The 16454-nt window shown below is 36.9% G+C and overlaps 2 protein-coding genes across 5 annotated transcripts in view; both read right to left on the bottom strand.

The window, feature by feature from the left end:
* ttc39a (tetratricopeptide repeat domain 39A) overlaps positions 1 to 11984 on the bottom strand; it is a 29233-nt gene extending 17249 nt beyond the window's left edge. The window contains exons 1-4 of one of the 2 annotated variants that reach the window (XM_067414120.1): positions 11744 to 11984; positions 10147 to 10197; positions 9973 to 10023; positions 2173 to 2277 (exon numbers count right to left, since the gene is read on the bottom strand). In XM_067414120.1, the coding sequence (XP_067270221.1) occupies positions 2173 to 2277; positions 9973 to 10023; positions 10147 to 10197; positions 11744 to 11784 (248 nt within the window). In that variant the 5' untranslated portion in view covers positions 11785 to 11984. Of the gene's footprint in view, positions 1 to 2172; positions 2278 to 8486; positions 8815 to 9972; positions 10024 to 10146; positions 10198 to 11743 lie in introns of those variants that run through there. The other variant, XM_067414121.1, reaches the window with a different exon arrangement.
* Positions 11985 to 13727: 1743 nt separating this feature from the next.
* The window catches only part of eps15 (epidermal growth factor receptor pathway substrate 15), a 35526-nt gene continuing 32799 nt past the window's right edge, over positions 13728 to 16454 (bottom strand). For all 3 annotated transcript variants that reach the window (XM_067414119.1, XM_067414117.1, XM_067414118.1), the window contains one exon: positions 13728 to 16303. In XM_067414119.1, the coding sequence (XP_067270220.1) occupies positions 16257 to 16303 (47 nt within the window). In that variant the 3' untranslated portion in view covers positions 13728 to 16256. The remainder of the gene's footprint in view (positions 16304 to 16454) is intronic.

Here is a 16454-nt window from a genome sequence, read left to right as displayed (position 1 = left end):
TCCTGTTAAAGGAATAGTCCACTGTGGAATGTGGCCAGAAAGATCATCTCTAACACTCTCAGGAGAGTTGTTCTCCAACTTTGAACCTGTACAGACATGGACTCTGATAGTTTTGCTTTTGAGTCAAACATTTGTTTGTAACTTACTTTTCCTCTTACACATACACCTTTTTATTATCTCTGTGCACGCAGAGGCCCTGCCCTGCTGGCTGGAATGGGGTGGGACGCGACTAAAGCAAACTTATTAAGTAAATCTCAAAACTGTGACTTCACTATTTGCAAGTTCAAACAGTGAGCAGCAGAAGGTTTAGTGAGACTCTCTGATCAAATCAATGCCTTTGCTAATCAGCGTTTCTATGTTTATGTACAACTCCAAATCTAGAAAAATTGGGACATTTTGCAAAATGCAATAAAATCAAGAATCTGTGAAAACTTTATTTTATTTCGATGGCTGCTACACAATCCAAAAAAGTTGTGACATGTTTACAACTGTGTCACATCACCTTTCCTTTTAATTACACTTTTTGGGAACTGAGGATGCGAGTGGAATTTTTGCCCCAATCTCACCTGATAAGAGCTGCTCGACAGTCCATGGTCGTCGTTATCTAAATCTCCTTTTCATTCAAGCACATCCACACTATAGTGTCTAGAATCACTCCGTTTTAGCATGTGCTGAAATGTGGCCTGTCATTTTCTTGCTTCTCAAGAAAGATGTCATCTTGATGCCATCAAATGTCTCTGTACACTCCCAATGTACACCCCATATCAATGGTACCTTCACACATATGCAAGTGACCCACGCCGTTTTGCGTTGATGCACCCCCATACCATGACAGATGTTTGCTTTTGCACCAGTCACTGATGAAAGTGTGGATGGTCCTTTTCATCTTTAGGACTAAGAACTCAAAATCAGTTTTTTTGGACTCATCTGACTGCAGCACACATTTCACTGTGTTTTGGATCATCTGAGATGAGCTCAGGACCAGATAACTCATTGGCATCTCTGCATTGATCTGATTTATAGCCAGTGACAGAGATTTAAGTTGCATTTCTTGATGCAGCAACAGACTGTGTTAAGTGACAATGGTTATATGTAACAGAGTAGCATGACAGTAAAAGAGATTTTATGCTTTGCACTACATGTACTGAGATTTTTCTGGATTCCCTGAATCTTTTCACCTTCTATTCTCAATCACAATACCCTTACCTATTACAACATGGATATTCCATAAGCTTTTTGCTTTTATTTGCCTCTATCCCAACTTTTGTGGAGTGTGTAATGTGTTTATATATTCACATTAGACAATTAAGTTGTTCAGTGAAACAAAAGTTGAAAGAGAATGAACAAATCAGATTCTTGATTTTATTGCATTTTACAAATTGTCCCAGGTTTAATGGATTTGGGGTTGTATTATGCACGCTTAAATTATACACACAAATGTACCAAACTAATATCTGACCTGACCCAAAATTATAAAACAGAACTTTTTACCAGCAGGGTCCAAAATTAACATTTGTGAGAGTAAAAGAAAACAAAAAACCCCACCATTGCCAGGTGTGGCTTAAAGTTTTTTTTGGAGCCTGAATGCAACCCAACAAAAGTGGAGTGACCCAGGGGACAAAGATGGAAAGATGCTAAAGATTACAAAATGGACTGAATAATTATGTAGTTCATAATACACAAAAGCACACACCAGCCCACAGCTGCGAGTAGCGAGGAGGGCAGAAATCCGAGATGCTCTAAGATACAGCATATACTCATGTAAACAGGGTGTGGAGTGAGGAGAAGAAAAAACCTTGAGGTGAATCTCAAGAGAGCCGAACCTATTCAGTAGGTTCTGGGTTATGTGAGATATACCCGAGAAACACCCAATGATTGACTAGATAAAGACTCGTCTCACAAAACGATGCAAAGGAACAATTAATAGATACATTTGCGTACTTACTGCAAAAACCATAACCATTATGAACAGTGATTCAAACTGATTATGAAACCGTACAATCCAGGGTTTTTCTGCCGCACACCCATACCCATAAGAAGTAGCTAAAATAAATAATAGAGCCCTTATTGTGTTCTGCTAAAGTCAGACGAATGATCCAAACCCAGAACCTCTCCCGCCTCCATAATCATTACAGATTGCACAACAATTATGAAACACACAGGTGGCTTTACCTGCTCCTTAGTCTGGACAGAGCCTCATCGAATTCATTTTGCAGAAACAGATCCAGTGCTTCCATGCAGTCTTGAAGAGCCACTGACAGGTCAGATCTCTCTGACCTAAAACAGATACAGAAAGGAAGAGAAAGAAAAAGCTTATAAACAAATGCTACTTTGCCTTAGTCTGAATGCAATTAAAGTACAAATTATACAAACTTTGATTTTTAAGTTATAGTTAGCATATCACACACAAAAACAAATCCTTTTCCTGGTTAGGACTAAGTATTTACAAAGGATGTCATTTGGAACAGGGCCATTGGCCCATTGTACTATGAGGTGACACAACAGCTCGTGAATCGGCTCAAGGAAGTAGTGATCAGGTGTCATTTTGGAGATGAAGCTCAGGCTCACGCAGCAGCTTTTTCTGAGCATCTGCAGAAAATCTCACACTGCCCCCATAAAGCTTGTTTCATGTGAGTGTGAAGTCACAGCCCTATGCTGCAGAGAATCCCCCCAGAGCCTCTCAATTTAGATACAAGAGCATGAGGCGGATGTCACCTTCAAACGCACCGGCACAGGTGAGTGAGTGTGTGTAGTGTCAACTGAAAAAACACTGGGAGGTTGACTTACAATGAGAAGAGTGTATAGAGAAAGTCCGTTCCAGCAAAGTGCAATCATATGTATGCATAAAAATATATTGATGGAGTGCTCAAACAGTAGTTATGTTTCCATCCACGTATTTTATTTAGCAAATTCTGGGATATCACATAAAAAATTATGTATGGAAATGCCAAGATGTGCATAATTTATAATAATGCACATATAAATGTATGCAAGCGCTCAATCAAAGTGGATACAATTTTTATCTGATAAGTAAACATGCATAAACTACATTCAAAACATATTTTCTGAATAAATCATTCAATGTGCACAAAATAGACCCTTATGTGACTTTGCCTCAACAGAGGATGTGTCTGGATAACTAGAGTAACCAGTGGACAAATTTCATTGCACCGCATCGTTTGGTCATTCTGAAGTACCTATGCCAATGTCCGTCATCAAAATGGATGGCTACATAACATCCGAATGCAACATAACATGAGAGCGTTTATTGCGTTTCCACGGCCTACCTGAGCATTGTCTCCGACCATGTCCATTGCTTTATGACCACCATGTACCCATCCTCTGATGGCTACTTCCAGCAGGATAATGCACCATTTCACAAAGCTCGAATCATTTCAAATTGGTTTCTTGAACATGACAATGAGTTCACTGTACTAAAATGGCCCCCACAGTCACCAGATCTCAACCCAATTGAGCATCTTTTGGATGTGGTGGAACGGGAGCTTCGTGCCTTGGATGTGCATCCCACAAATCTCCATCAACTGCAAGATGCTATTCTATCAATGTGATTGGATAACTAGAGTAACCAGTGGACAAATTTCATTGCACCGCATCTCAAATGTTGGTTTAGTCATTCTGAAGTACCTATGCCAATGTCCGTCATCAAAATGGATGGCTATAATAACCACCCAAACACCAAGCATCTGCCTCCAGTCCGAACGCAACATAACATGAGAGCGTTTATTGCGTTTCATCTGCGCATTTAGAGACACAAGTCATTTATGAAGTAAAAAAAACAACGACAATAAAAAAAACAAAAGCAGTTCTAATTGCAGCTTCTTTCAGTTTAATTACAGATATTTCTGTAAAAGTTTCCCAAGACACTTTTGTTCACTTGAACACATGGGGTGGAAATGTTGCTTTATTCGCGAATGCTTTATGCGGTATTCCCATTCTGGGCACAAGTTACAAGTCACGCTAGTGTGTGTTTACATTTTGCAGGTCTACAGTAACGTCTGCCTCTTAACTACAATACTGCTTACAAAACTTAGACCAGCCAACTCATTTTACCTATAAATGATGGATGTTTAAAAGCATATTTGCATTAATTTAATTTATTTTGACTTGATTTTCCCCATAAAAAAAATAGTCCAATAAGATTTGACTTGCACATTTCAGACAGGAATGAAACTATATATTTTTTCAGAATATATTACAAAGTATTATGGTCACATAAGCTTATAAATCTATATAAACATTGTATTTATACATTTCAATAATTGCACGTGCTATTTAACTGCAGTTTGGGTTTGCAGATACACAGACAGACAAGAGGGCTGAGATCAACAGGAAATTAATGCACAGCTCTTACAGCCCACAAAACACTGGCATTTGCAATTAAACAAAGGAGGTTTCTTTTTTCTTCTTCTCGTGGAAGATTAATGAATCTTTCTCTACGTAATGGACCAGATTCCTGGCATTCACACCCTCAGTTATTATAATAAGAAGCAGCAATCATTGGTGATTGCAATAAAGTTTAACATTTATGCCTTGTCAAAAAAGTGATTTACACCTCATGATTTTACATGTTGTAATGAATATGAATTTTTACAAATCATGCTTAAATGATGAAGAAACACATGAGACGAAGACTCCAGTCCTATAATGGCCTAGTAACTAGTTTTGTTACACAGAACAGGGGTGCCTCATGGGGGCTGCCATGTTGAAACCACATGATTAGTCAAATCACAGAATCATAACTCAGTGCAAATAGCACATTTCTACAATGACCTGAGCTGTAAAATACTTACTACACTGTGATGGCACTAAAAGAATACACAGTCTCAAATGCTTCTATCATCTATCCTGAGACAGGGAAAAATATAATATATAAAAAAAATAATAATAATTTTATGCTTAAAAGAGCCCTGCTAAAAAGATCTACTGGTCAAATATTTACAATGTTGTAATGATGTCATTTATATGATACACTAATGGAAAATGCATATTTCTCAGCAATCAGCATTTCTTTAAACATTATCACTGTTTCTGAGCACACAAGATTTCTTCAGACACATGTTGAGAAAGCAAATGTTACAGAGATGATCAAGATCAAACCCCATTTTATCCCTGTATAAGGAACACATTCTTCAAATTACAGTACCATTTAAAATGCATTTCTAAATTGAGTTGAAATTTGTAATGGTCCTGACCTCAGCCTAAGATTACAGCACCCATCCTAATCTAATGAACTCCAACCTCTTATAGCTCTTTCCCCCTGAAAGATTCTGCTGAAAACAACCATTCATAAAGCATTTATGTAAGTGGACAAATGAACTGGAAATTAAGAGTATGTTAAAAAAACAAAAACAAAACAAAAAACAATGGCTTCGGCTTTTCTCCACTGAGACAAATCAAATTGTCTGACTAAATGAGCAGCACGTCTTTGCATTCCAAACAACAGCCCACACAGAGACGCTCTTTATGTGATCCGGATGGCCAATAGCAGTGCGACTGATGGGACGAGCTACTGTCAGACCTATAGAAGGAGAGATCGGTCTGGCTGTCGGGTTTCTCATCCTCCTAACGCCTGGCAGATGACTTCAACGCTGTTGTTGGCTCTGGCTGCTAATGGAGCATAGCTTCCTGCTTAAACAACATCAAACATCCACACTTTCACAGCATGAAATAATCTGTGAGTTTTATATAAGTTGGTATAAAACAAGTGGTCTTGTAGTTTAAGGTAACTTAAAACACACAGTGCTAATTTGATTTAAAGGGATCTATAATACATTTAGCACCACTGCTAGAGAAAAGAATTCTATATTGGATATTTAATTGTGCATGATTCCCCCCCACTTATTATTATTATTTTTTACATTAACATGATCTTTTCTGTAATTTAATATTCACATAAAAAGTACTCTTAAAGCACTTAAAAGATGTTCATCCTTATAAAAAATATTTTTTTAAAGTAGCATTATTTTTTCTGTACTATATAATAATAATAATAATAATGGTGTGATGCCTAAATTCACTTTTAAAAATGACTGATTTTATATATACACTCACCTAAAGGATAATTAGGAAAACCTGTTCAATTTTTCATTAATGCAATTATCTAATCAACCAATCACATGACAGTTGCTTCAAATCATTTAGGGGTTTGGTCCTGGTCAAGAAAATCTCCTGAACTCCAAACTGAATGTTAGAATGAGAAAGAAAGGTGATTTAAGCAATTTTGAGCATGGCATGGTTGTTGGTGCCAGATGGGCCGGTCTGAGTATTTCACAATCTGCTCAGTTACTGAGAGAGTCACGCACAACCATTTCTAGGGTTTACAAAGAATGGTGTGAAAAAAGGGAAAAATCCAGTATGCGGCAGTCCTGTGGGCCAAAATGCCTTGTTGATGCTAGAGGTCAGAGGAGAATGGGCCGACTGATTCAAGCTGATAGAAGAGCAACTTTGACTGAAATAACCACTCGTTACAACTGAGGTATGCAGCAAAGCATTTGTGAAGCCACAACACGGACAACCTTGAGGTGGATGGGCTACAACAGGAGAAGACCCCACCGGGTACCACCCATCCTATTTATACTACAAATAGGAAAAAGAGGCTACAATTCGCACAAGCTCACCAAAATTAGACAGTTGAAGACTGGAAAAATATTGCCTGGTCTAATGAATCTCGATTTCTGTTGAGACATTCAGATGGTAGAGTCAGAATTTGGCCAAACAGAATGAGAACATGGATCCATCATGCCTTGTTACCACTGTGCAGGCTGGTGGTGGTGGTGTAATGGTGTGGGGGATGTTTTCTTGGCACACTTTAGGCCCCTTAGTGCCAATTTGGCATCGTTTAAATACCACAACCTACCTGAGCATTGCCTCTGACCATGTTCATCCCTTTATGACCACCATGTACCCATCCTCTGATGGCTACTTCCAGCAGGATAATGCAGCATGTCACAAAGCTTGAATCATTTAAAAATTGGTTTCTTGAACATGACAATGAGTTCACTGTACTAAAATGGCCCCCACAGTCACCAGATCTTGACCCAATAGAGCATTTTTGGGATGTAGTGGAACAGGAGCTTCATGCCCTGGATGTGCATCCCACAAATCTCCATGAACTGCAAGATGCTATCCTATCAATATGGGCCAACATTTCTAAAGAATGCTTTCAGTGCCTTGTTGATTCAATGTCACATAGAATTAAGGCAGTTCTGAAGATGAAAGCGGGTTGAAAACAGTTGTGCACATTTGTTTTCCAGGATTCCTTGATGAATGGAAAGTTTATAAGCATCCAAACAGTATTTATCTGAAATAGAATCTTGTGTAACATTATAAATGTCTTTACTGTCACTTTAATGCTGAATAAAAAGTATTCATTTATTTAAATTTCTTTCAACAACAACAAAAAAAATCTTACTGACACCAGCTTTTGAATGATAGTGTATAATGTTACAAAAGCTTTCTATTTCAGATGAATACTGTTCTTTTGAACTTTATATTCATCAATATTTTGTATTTTTATTTAAATAAATCCAGCCTTAAGAGACTTATTTTAGAAACATTAAAAAAAATACAGATCGTACCGATCCCAAACTTTTGAACAGCAGGGTGTAAATGTTTTTATATATTATATATATATATATATATATATAATATATATAATATTTATATTTATATTATATTAATATATATATATAATATTTTTGGTGCTGTAAAATACATAAGACATATGTAAAGAGGGTCTTACACTGTAGAATGAAAAATACAAAAAAATACAAAAAACTGAGCATAAAATAAATAAATTAAAAACCTTATATTCCCTGAAGTAAAACTAAATTACATTCAGTAACAATCAACTTTTTGCATTTCTCCTCTTTGCAAGGCAGGACAGAGTGGATTTCCTCCCTGATGCTGATGTGTGATATCGGAGCAGGATGATTTGAATGAATAAAGAACTGCGCATGCTACACTGAGCCTGCCTAGCAAAAGGAAGTCATCTGTGATTTGTTCAGAAGCTACGACAGAGGTAAAATGAACCTCTCCTCTCCGTGTACCATCTGTATAGCACTCAACAAACTAATTGTGCTGACACTTAGTGATTCTCAAAAGCTGATGCCGCCTGAGGGTTAATTGACTACTAATGATCATCACTGGAATGATTGGAACAAACAAGCTGACTCTAAAACAGACACACACACACACACACACACACACACACACACACACACACGCTCAGTGCTAAGAGACTAACAATCCCAAAACAATTACAAAAAGCTGTGTTCTACATTTTAACAAATTAATTCTACAACACGAGCAGCTCTGAAAGCAAGGGCATCCAAAACAATCACCTGTCTAATATTTCCAAACCTTCCCTGTTTTTATGGTTATGCAGCCTGTAAAAGCACTCTCATGTTAAGAACACTTCAATCACACATTCACACAACACGCTGTCAGCTATATGCCATTCTTACCCGTTTGACAGAGATTCTGCCTCTCCTGACATTTTCATCTGGTACAGTGAGGTCGAGGAGCGCAGTACAGCGAGAGAAGGAGGAATAAAAGGAGAGAGAAGAGTCGCAGAGTAATTCACAGTGTGTGTGAGAACAGGCCTTCGTACTAGCTCCTGTCAGCAGAGCAGCAGCTTCCCTCTGGATACAGTACGCACATACATTGACTCACTCAAGCTGCAGAGAGGACAGCGGGAAGGAACGCAGAGCTTAATGAGATTGGGATGACTATCACACAGAGAGAGTATTCTCATTGCTTCTTTCTCGCTGTCTCCCTGCCTTCTAACACACACGCGCGCCACCTTAGCCTCCTCCTCTTTTCAGTATCACCCTCATGCTATACCCTAAACCCTGGCCTCTGATTGGTCAATGATCCAATGGAGGCGGCTCCAATTTTTTAAGATTCCACTTAGCAAATCGCTCCTAAAGTGGACATCATGCTTCTGCAGTCAAGTGACAATCTGAACTCCACAGCATTCAATAACACTCAACACAATGGCAGGTCTGTAAATCAGTGCTCAACAGTGCGATCATGAGACTGAGAAGACAGCTGCAGACTGCAGAATCAGCATTAGGAAGTGACATAGCCTGTGTTCAGGAGTAGGGGAGAGAGCAGTATCTCTTCTAGTTCTCTTTTGCATACTCTGGAGCCACATGACAAAGCTGATTGGCTGATGGCACCACATACTGAGCTGTGACACCAAAGGAAACAGAACAAATTTCAAATACATATACCCACAAATGACCACCCTTGAGTTTAAAACAGCTTTTGTCCTAGGTACACGTGCACAGTTTTTCAGGTCGCTTTGGAAGTTGTCCACATTGTTATTTTTACATCATAAACTAACTTGTCTAGTAATGCTGGTGTGCTATGCATTTTTAGCTCTTGATCATAGTAATGGTTATTGTAGTGTAGCTTACACGAGATTGAGATCCTTCATTAAGAAAATAATAATTAGCCTCCTGTGGCTGAAGATCAAAAGTGATGGAGCTTCATTCTGTATTGGGTTTGGTGCAGCTGATATAGAAGCCATCTGGAGTGAACCTTTGAATAATACATGTGCAGTATGGCAAGGACCTGCCCTTTATGAGAATAATCATTTAATCTCTCTAACGAGATGTTACCTCCATAGTTTGACTCTGAAATAAAAAATAGACATTGCTATGATCTACAATGACGGCCTCCAAATAGAATCGATTTACATCCATATCATGCTTTGTACCAATTATCGCTTCTCTTATGATTAAATACACATGCGTTGCAATGCATTGTGGGAAGAAACATGATCATACCATCTTACCTGTCGCACCCCAAAGGCTAATCTGAGTATTGCTATTCATGTTCACTTATGCATGAACAACCTTTTTTTTTTCTAAATCGCTTTTCTTTACAAAACATGACAGCAGCAGAGGAAAGTGCAAAGTAAAAGAAATGGAGGTGAAATCCTACCCATAATCAGTGATGACAGGGTCCAGCCCATCTTTCTCTATGATAGGTGACCTAAATAAAATAAAAAGGAAGCAATCTTATAGTTATTGCCACATACTCATGACATGATAATTGTTGTTTAGTGTGAAAAACAAGAGATCTTGTTGATGGGTTTATTTAAAGCGAGACACTCACTGGGATGGAGACGTGGGGCTGTCCAGCGACTCTTCAGTTTTGAGTGGATCCCTTAAAAAAAGCAGATAAAAGCATATGAACAAAATTTGCTCTTTTATCCTTCACTGATGAGACATTATTGACTCCGCTTCCTGAACACACACACAAAAAAAATATCTCTGAAAAAGTCTCTAGATCATATTTCATCAGCTTTGAAGAGTTTCCCTAAACTTGATACAGAGGCTCAGTCATTATTTTACTAAGACAACCTTCAAAGTGTGCCTGTTACATGAAAAAGCATTATATTTACTTGTCTAACCACATTGTATAGATTTAAATAATTTCCAATTTAAGAGCAATACAAAATAAATAAATTATTATTTAGCAAAAATGTTTTGGAACATGTAACAAATGACAGTGTTACAGGAACCTCTACTTCTCTTTCATAAAGTAATAAACACAGTTAAGTATTAACAAACAGAAGCAAGCAGCATCTGTGATGTCATTGAATTTTTTTTTTAACTTTTTTTTTTTTACTGGAGAGGTGGGGTTACACCACGAAAGAACAGGTATCCTCCAATCAACATGCTCCAAATCTCATCCATGTATGACATCAACTGCTACATTGTTGTTGAGATTAGGTCTGGCCTCCCTTACCATATTGTTGTAGTTCACATTACTATGCAACAAAACATTAATAAATTAGAAAATGGTTAATATTCTTATAAGCCTCTAATGTCTGTTTTACTGTGGTGACATTATATTTCTAAATGAAAATTAAATTCCCATACGCCATATCGTTTCGAAGCAGGGTTTTCAACCAGGGGTTCATGAATAAAACTATACAAAATTGTATATTTCATCAGTACACTTCAGTAAATACAAATCAAATGCTAATGAATTATCAGTTAAGCTATGCATTATATAACGTAGTCATCTTAGTTATTGTTAAAGCTACAAGTTTTAAAAGTAGGCTACTGTTTTAATACAGAGGATCTCCCAAATAACCCAATTAATAGACTGTTTTAAGGCATAGGCCAAGCAATACAGATGAAACTGCCATTAAATGAACGTTTTACTGGGATAGTTCAAAATAAAAGAAGAAAAGCACATCTTATTACTACATAGATTACAAGTTTAATTCATTAGGGAGCTAACATTAGTTAGATACTTTATATGATATCATATTCACCTGTAAGTACACCTCTAATAACTATTTGGTGTATTACTTTCATTAACATATACGTTGATTAATGTAGGCTACATTAGACATGCCATAGACACGTTGATGTCTATATATAGGCATATGTCTATATATATATATATATATATATATATATATATATGAATATACATCAATGATTAACTCATTAAACATAGGTTTATGATTTACTATAGCCTAGAGTTAGTGTTTCTAAATAGTCGTATAACCTCCGAGTGATTATAAATGTCATTTGTACTGTTAAAGTCATCTGTGATGTAAAGGAGGTAGAGATTTGTTAGTTGCCATAACACTGAAGCCAGTAATTCTCTCGTTTCGTTTATGGAAAATTATCTTCCTGTATCTTCCATACGGATTTTCTCTCACCTGACCAAAAAGTGAAATATGCAAACTTACTTTTTGTCGTCATTCTTCTTGTTGCGTCTCCAGAAACTCATTCCAAAGAGGAAGAGACTATTATAAATCCAATAAGACAGTAGAGTGTGAGATATTCACTACCTGGGCATTCGTTACCTGTCCTAGCCTACCCTACCACAGGTGATCTCTGAACTTCTGTTTGAGATGCAACAGCGGCCGTGTGTGTCTGTCTATACTCGATTTTTTCGACATGTGAGGCAGACAGGGAGGTGTGGAGAAACCCATTTCCACAAATAAAGAGATCTTTTTCGAAAGCCGCTGGAATGCTGTGCAGCAACTCTTCCCTGGTCTTAAAGTCCTCCAGATTCACTATTCACATTGTATTTTGAAGTTTCCGAATAGATTTTTGCCGGTTATACTTTTTTTTCTTGCGAAAACAGTTATAGCCACAAAAACAGCAAAGCAAGCAATAAAAATAAAAATAAAAATAAAAATAAAAATACTATAGTCTTCTAAATAAGTCACTAACAATTATGACTTCGCTATGGTGACATCTTCGGGCATTTTAGTCATTAAAAAAATTAGCTTGAATCCATTGCCAACACACTCGGAACTGTCAACTCTAGGGAAACGTAACTATTGTACAAGACGGCCATTTCATATAAATTTCATGATGAGATTCGTATGAAAAACACACTGTTAAACAACTATTTATGTCATACTATAGGCTACTCTTAAAAGCGGCCAAAAATATGAATCTTAAATGTAGACATTTAAACTTTAAGTCTATCTTCTGAAAGAAAGAAAAGAAAAAGATCTCGCCGGTGTCAATGGCGCCATGCGGTTACGTGGTTCATAAAGAACCAGCACTGTCAGTAGGCCTACATTTGAATGGAGAGACAACATCTTCACTATAATAGAAACAATACAGCATTATGTGTATTTATTATTACGTCAATAACATTTACAGTACCGTGATGTAGAGACAACATGAATGTTAAAGTTTTTCTTGTATTTAACCCTCAGGTAGGCCTATTCCTATTGATCACACTCTTGGTGGTCAAAGGTGACCGTGCACCTTAACTAGTGTTCAATTAAATAAATGTTCTATATTTTAGTTCAATTATATTAATTTAAAGGGATTGTTCACCCAAAAATGAAAATTTGATGTTTATCTGCTTACCCCCAGGGCATCCAAGATGTAGGCGTTTTTGTTTCTTTATTAGAACACAGATGAAGATTTTTAACTCCCCTGGGGGTAAGCAGATAAACATCAAATTTTCATTTTTGGGTGAACTATCCCTTTAATATTGTGGTACCTACATTCTTTTGTAGGTAAATACTATTATACTATTTGTGCAATAATTATGGTCCATTAGTGAAAATTTCGAATATTTTTGTATTATTTATATTACAATTAGTATAGCATTTAAGGTTTAAAAAAAATGTAAAACCAGTTTAAAATACCAATGCAAAGAGACAAATTAGAGTCATTTTGTGGACGGAAAAATTACAATTTTCATTTGTAATGCCATGGTTTACCCACTAGGTGCATGCATGGCTCTTTAATAAATATAGATGTATCCACTAGATGTCTGGCTGTAAGTATTGCAGGTAATAACTGCCAACTTATTTTTTGGTTTTGGATATGAATCAATATTTAGACATCACCAAACACTATATTTTTTAAAATGTGAAATTTAAGAAAGTTAATCATTTGCATCCTAATTTTTTTTCTTCTGATACTCGTACAAGCACACAGGCGTGAATATTAATGAATGCAATCAAATACTGAATTCAACCCAAGAAAAGTTTACAATATTGCTAAAAACGTCCTAGTGCATTCAACAAATTGTTCTCCCTTATATGTACAGTAGGCTATATAAATATGAACGGATACTGAATCAAGATTGAAATTGATTTCACAATAATTGTTCATAACTGATGTAAATACAGCCTTCTGGAAAACAAAGAAAAAACCCCAATAGCATTCATTGCAAAAAGACAATTGATAACACACTGATAATAGAAAAAGAAGAATTATTATTTATTTTTAATAGTTTAATATTTATTTTGTTTTAATTACAAGTTACTTAACATATTTAAACAACTGCCTCCAATAAAGGGACGTTAAAAAAATAAAATACAATTAGCCTGTTCTTAAAAGGCAGTCAGTGGCCAACATATAAGTGGTTTTCTTTTAGAGGCACACAAAGCTTATACATACATACATACATACATACATACATACATACATACATACATGATCAACAATAGACAGAGCATAAGATAACTTTTAATAATACGGAGGGCCGATAATAGAGAAGCAGCAGCCATAAACAGAAGGACAAACATCGGTTTGAAATGAGGAGTGTGAAAGTGTTTTTAATGCTGTATTTCTGTCTTAATAGACAGTAAGCCTAATGCTTCAACTCTTCATAAATTGTATGTAAATGCAGTGTTGGCCAGGTGAAAGCCAGATAAGACACAGTTTGCCATTCCCTTCTATCAATATTTTCACCTCTGCCACTTATTTCTGTGCCCAAAGCCAAGCTAGATTCCTGAGCCAAAAGGCAAACGTTTATGTCAAAGGGCAATACTGAAAATAAAAAATTCTGAAAAAGCAGGAGTGCATCCTTCCATTTCAGACGCTTTCATACATAAATCCGAGTGAAAGAAAATCTTCACAAAGCACATCTATTGTAGTCACTGAAAACTCCAGAATCCAACTAAGCCCATGAGACTGAACCTTGAGAGCAGGTTCTCATCTTTCAAGGCGGAGTGTGGTGAAAAGTCTCAGTGGGTCCACCTTCTGGTAAAACTACATTCGCACAACTGAAATGGTTATGACATGTTGCAATGTATTGATAATTGCATTGGTAATGTGTTTAAATTCACTGTCGGTAAAGACAATTTGTGCGTATGAATGTGTGACCATTTGGGCAATATTGATCCTCAGAGTGTCATTTAAACTGTGGCAGTGACTGAATGTTGAGCAAGATGAATAAAAGTACAGCAGCTGCACAAGCGAATGGTTCTTATATCCTAATTGACACTTAAAAAATTGCATTGGAGCATTAAGGAGGCTTTTGAGAAGAATAACGCTACGAAACTATGAACAAAAAAACGAATTATTGTCTTGATTCTTAAAGGCAAGGCTGAACAGGTAGGCACTAGAAAAGATATTAAAGCCTGATTTAACATGGCTTGGTTTGTATATACAATTAAATTTACCCCCCGAACATTTGTTATATGGAACTCTGATAAGATTTGCTTCACTTTTTGTGCCACAATATTTTTTAAATCATCTTTGATAATATTTCTTAAGCACTTGTCATTGGGAACAAGACAGAAGGGACATTTATATTAATGATTTTTGTTGTTGTTGTTGTTGATAAAATAGAATATGTATTAGGATATGAATGCACTGAAGGACAAGATTACTGGCAAACAATTAACAAATATGTACACTTATTATTTTAACAGCTATTTATAAATTTGCAATGTCAAATAACGACTCTTAGTAGTATGTCAAGATTTTGATCCTTCAAAAAAGACAATGAGTCAGAGTAAAGTATAAATGCTGTACTGTAAGATTATAAAGTTCTTAGGCGGTTGCACAGTTGTTCTTCTCTAAATTTCATCAGCGTTCTCTTTTAGTAGGGTAGAAATTCAGTTCCTGTAGTGGTTTATGTAAGCTGATAACGTTACCAAGCACCTCAGCCTCTTTTACAACTGAAATCCACTAATCAGGTCGCAGTAAGGTTTTATGACTTGTGGGATGTGTTCCTGAGAGTGGACAGACGTGCCCACAATAAAACCTCTTGTGCCCAAGAACTATTGCTGAAACTTTGAAAAGCGAATGAACCTGCGCAGTTCGGCGGCTTGTAAACTTTGATAAGTGTTAAACTGTTAACTTTGAAACTGATAAAGTGTTAAAATTGCCCATTAAATGATGCAAATGAATCTTGAAACAAAAAAACAAAACAAAAAGTCACAGAACTAAATACATTCACTGAATTGGCAACCTTATCATAATCATTCTAAAAGGTGGGGATGGATTTGTTTGGAAGATCTTAAAGAAAAAAAGTTTCTCAGTACATGCTCTGTTGATGGGTCACGGTCACATGGATTTTGAGCTGTCTAAATCGAAAAAGGTAGATAACTGGAGGTCTCTTGTTTTGAGATTTAAAAACAAAGGGGATTCACACCAGAGGTTTCAAGCCAAATAGGCCGCAATGGGTCGGTTACCTTTTCCTCCATCTTGACTTGCCTTCATACATTATCCAGCCATCCGGACATCGGGAGAACTCAGTGGATATTCAGAAGGAGCTGGAATCCTAAATGATTATCAAGTGGCTGAAGATGGAAGTGGAAGGATTCTGTTAATTATGGCGGTTCCAGCTCTTCCTCCTTCCCTCCTCCTCCTCGTTAATGCGGCACTGCATCCGGCTTTGGTCAGGATAGCTCGGATTTGCTGAGGGCTATCGCCAGCTCCAGATCCTCCTGCTCCTGCTGGGTCAGACGAGCCAAGCGCTCCCTCTCTTCTCTCTCACTCTCCCGCTTCGCCCACTCTATCATGTCCTCCTCCGTGGGGTACTGCTCCACACACACATACACACACACCATAACCCCATCAGACACCCTGTCAATTTGCACCTGCCTGAGGTAATATTTCTCAATTTTATAAGTCTAATCTAACAATCTAAAGAAAAGGTGTCCTGCAAGTATTACAAATAGTGTAAATGTG

Source organism: Pseudorasbora parva, chromosome 13, assembly GCF_024679245.1.
Source record: "Pseudorasbora parva isolate DD20220531a chromosome 13, ASM2467924v1, whole genome shotgun sequence".
NCBI lineage: Eukaryota > Metazoa > Chordata > Actinopteri > Cypriniformes > Gobionidae > Pseudorasbora > Pseudorasbora parva.
This window is presented reverse-complemented; position numbering and strand designations above follow the sequence as displayed.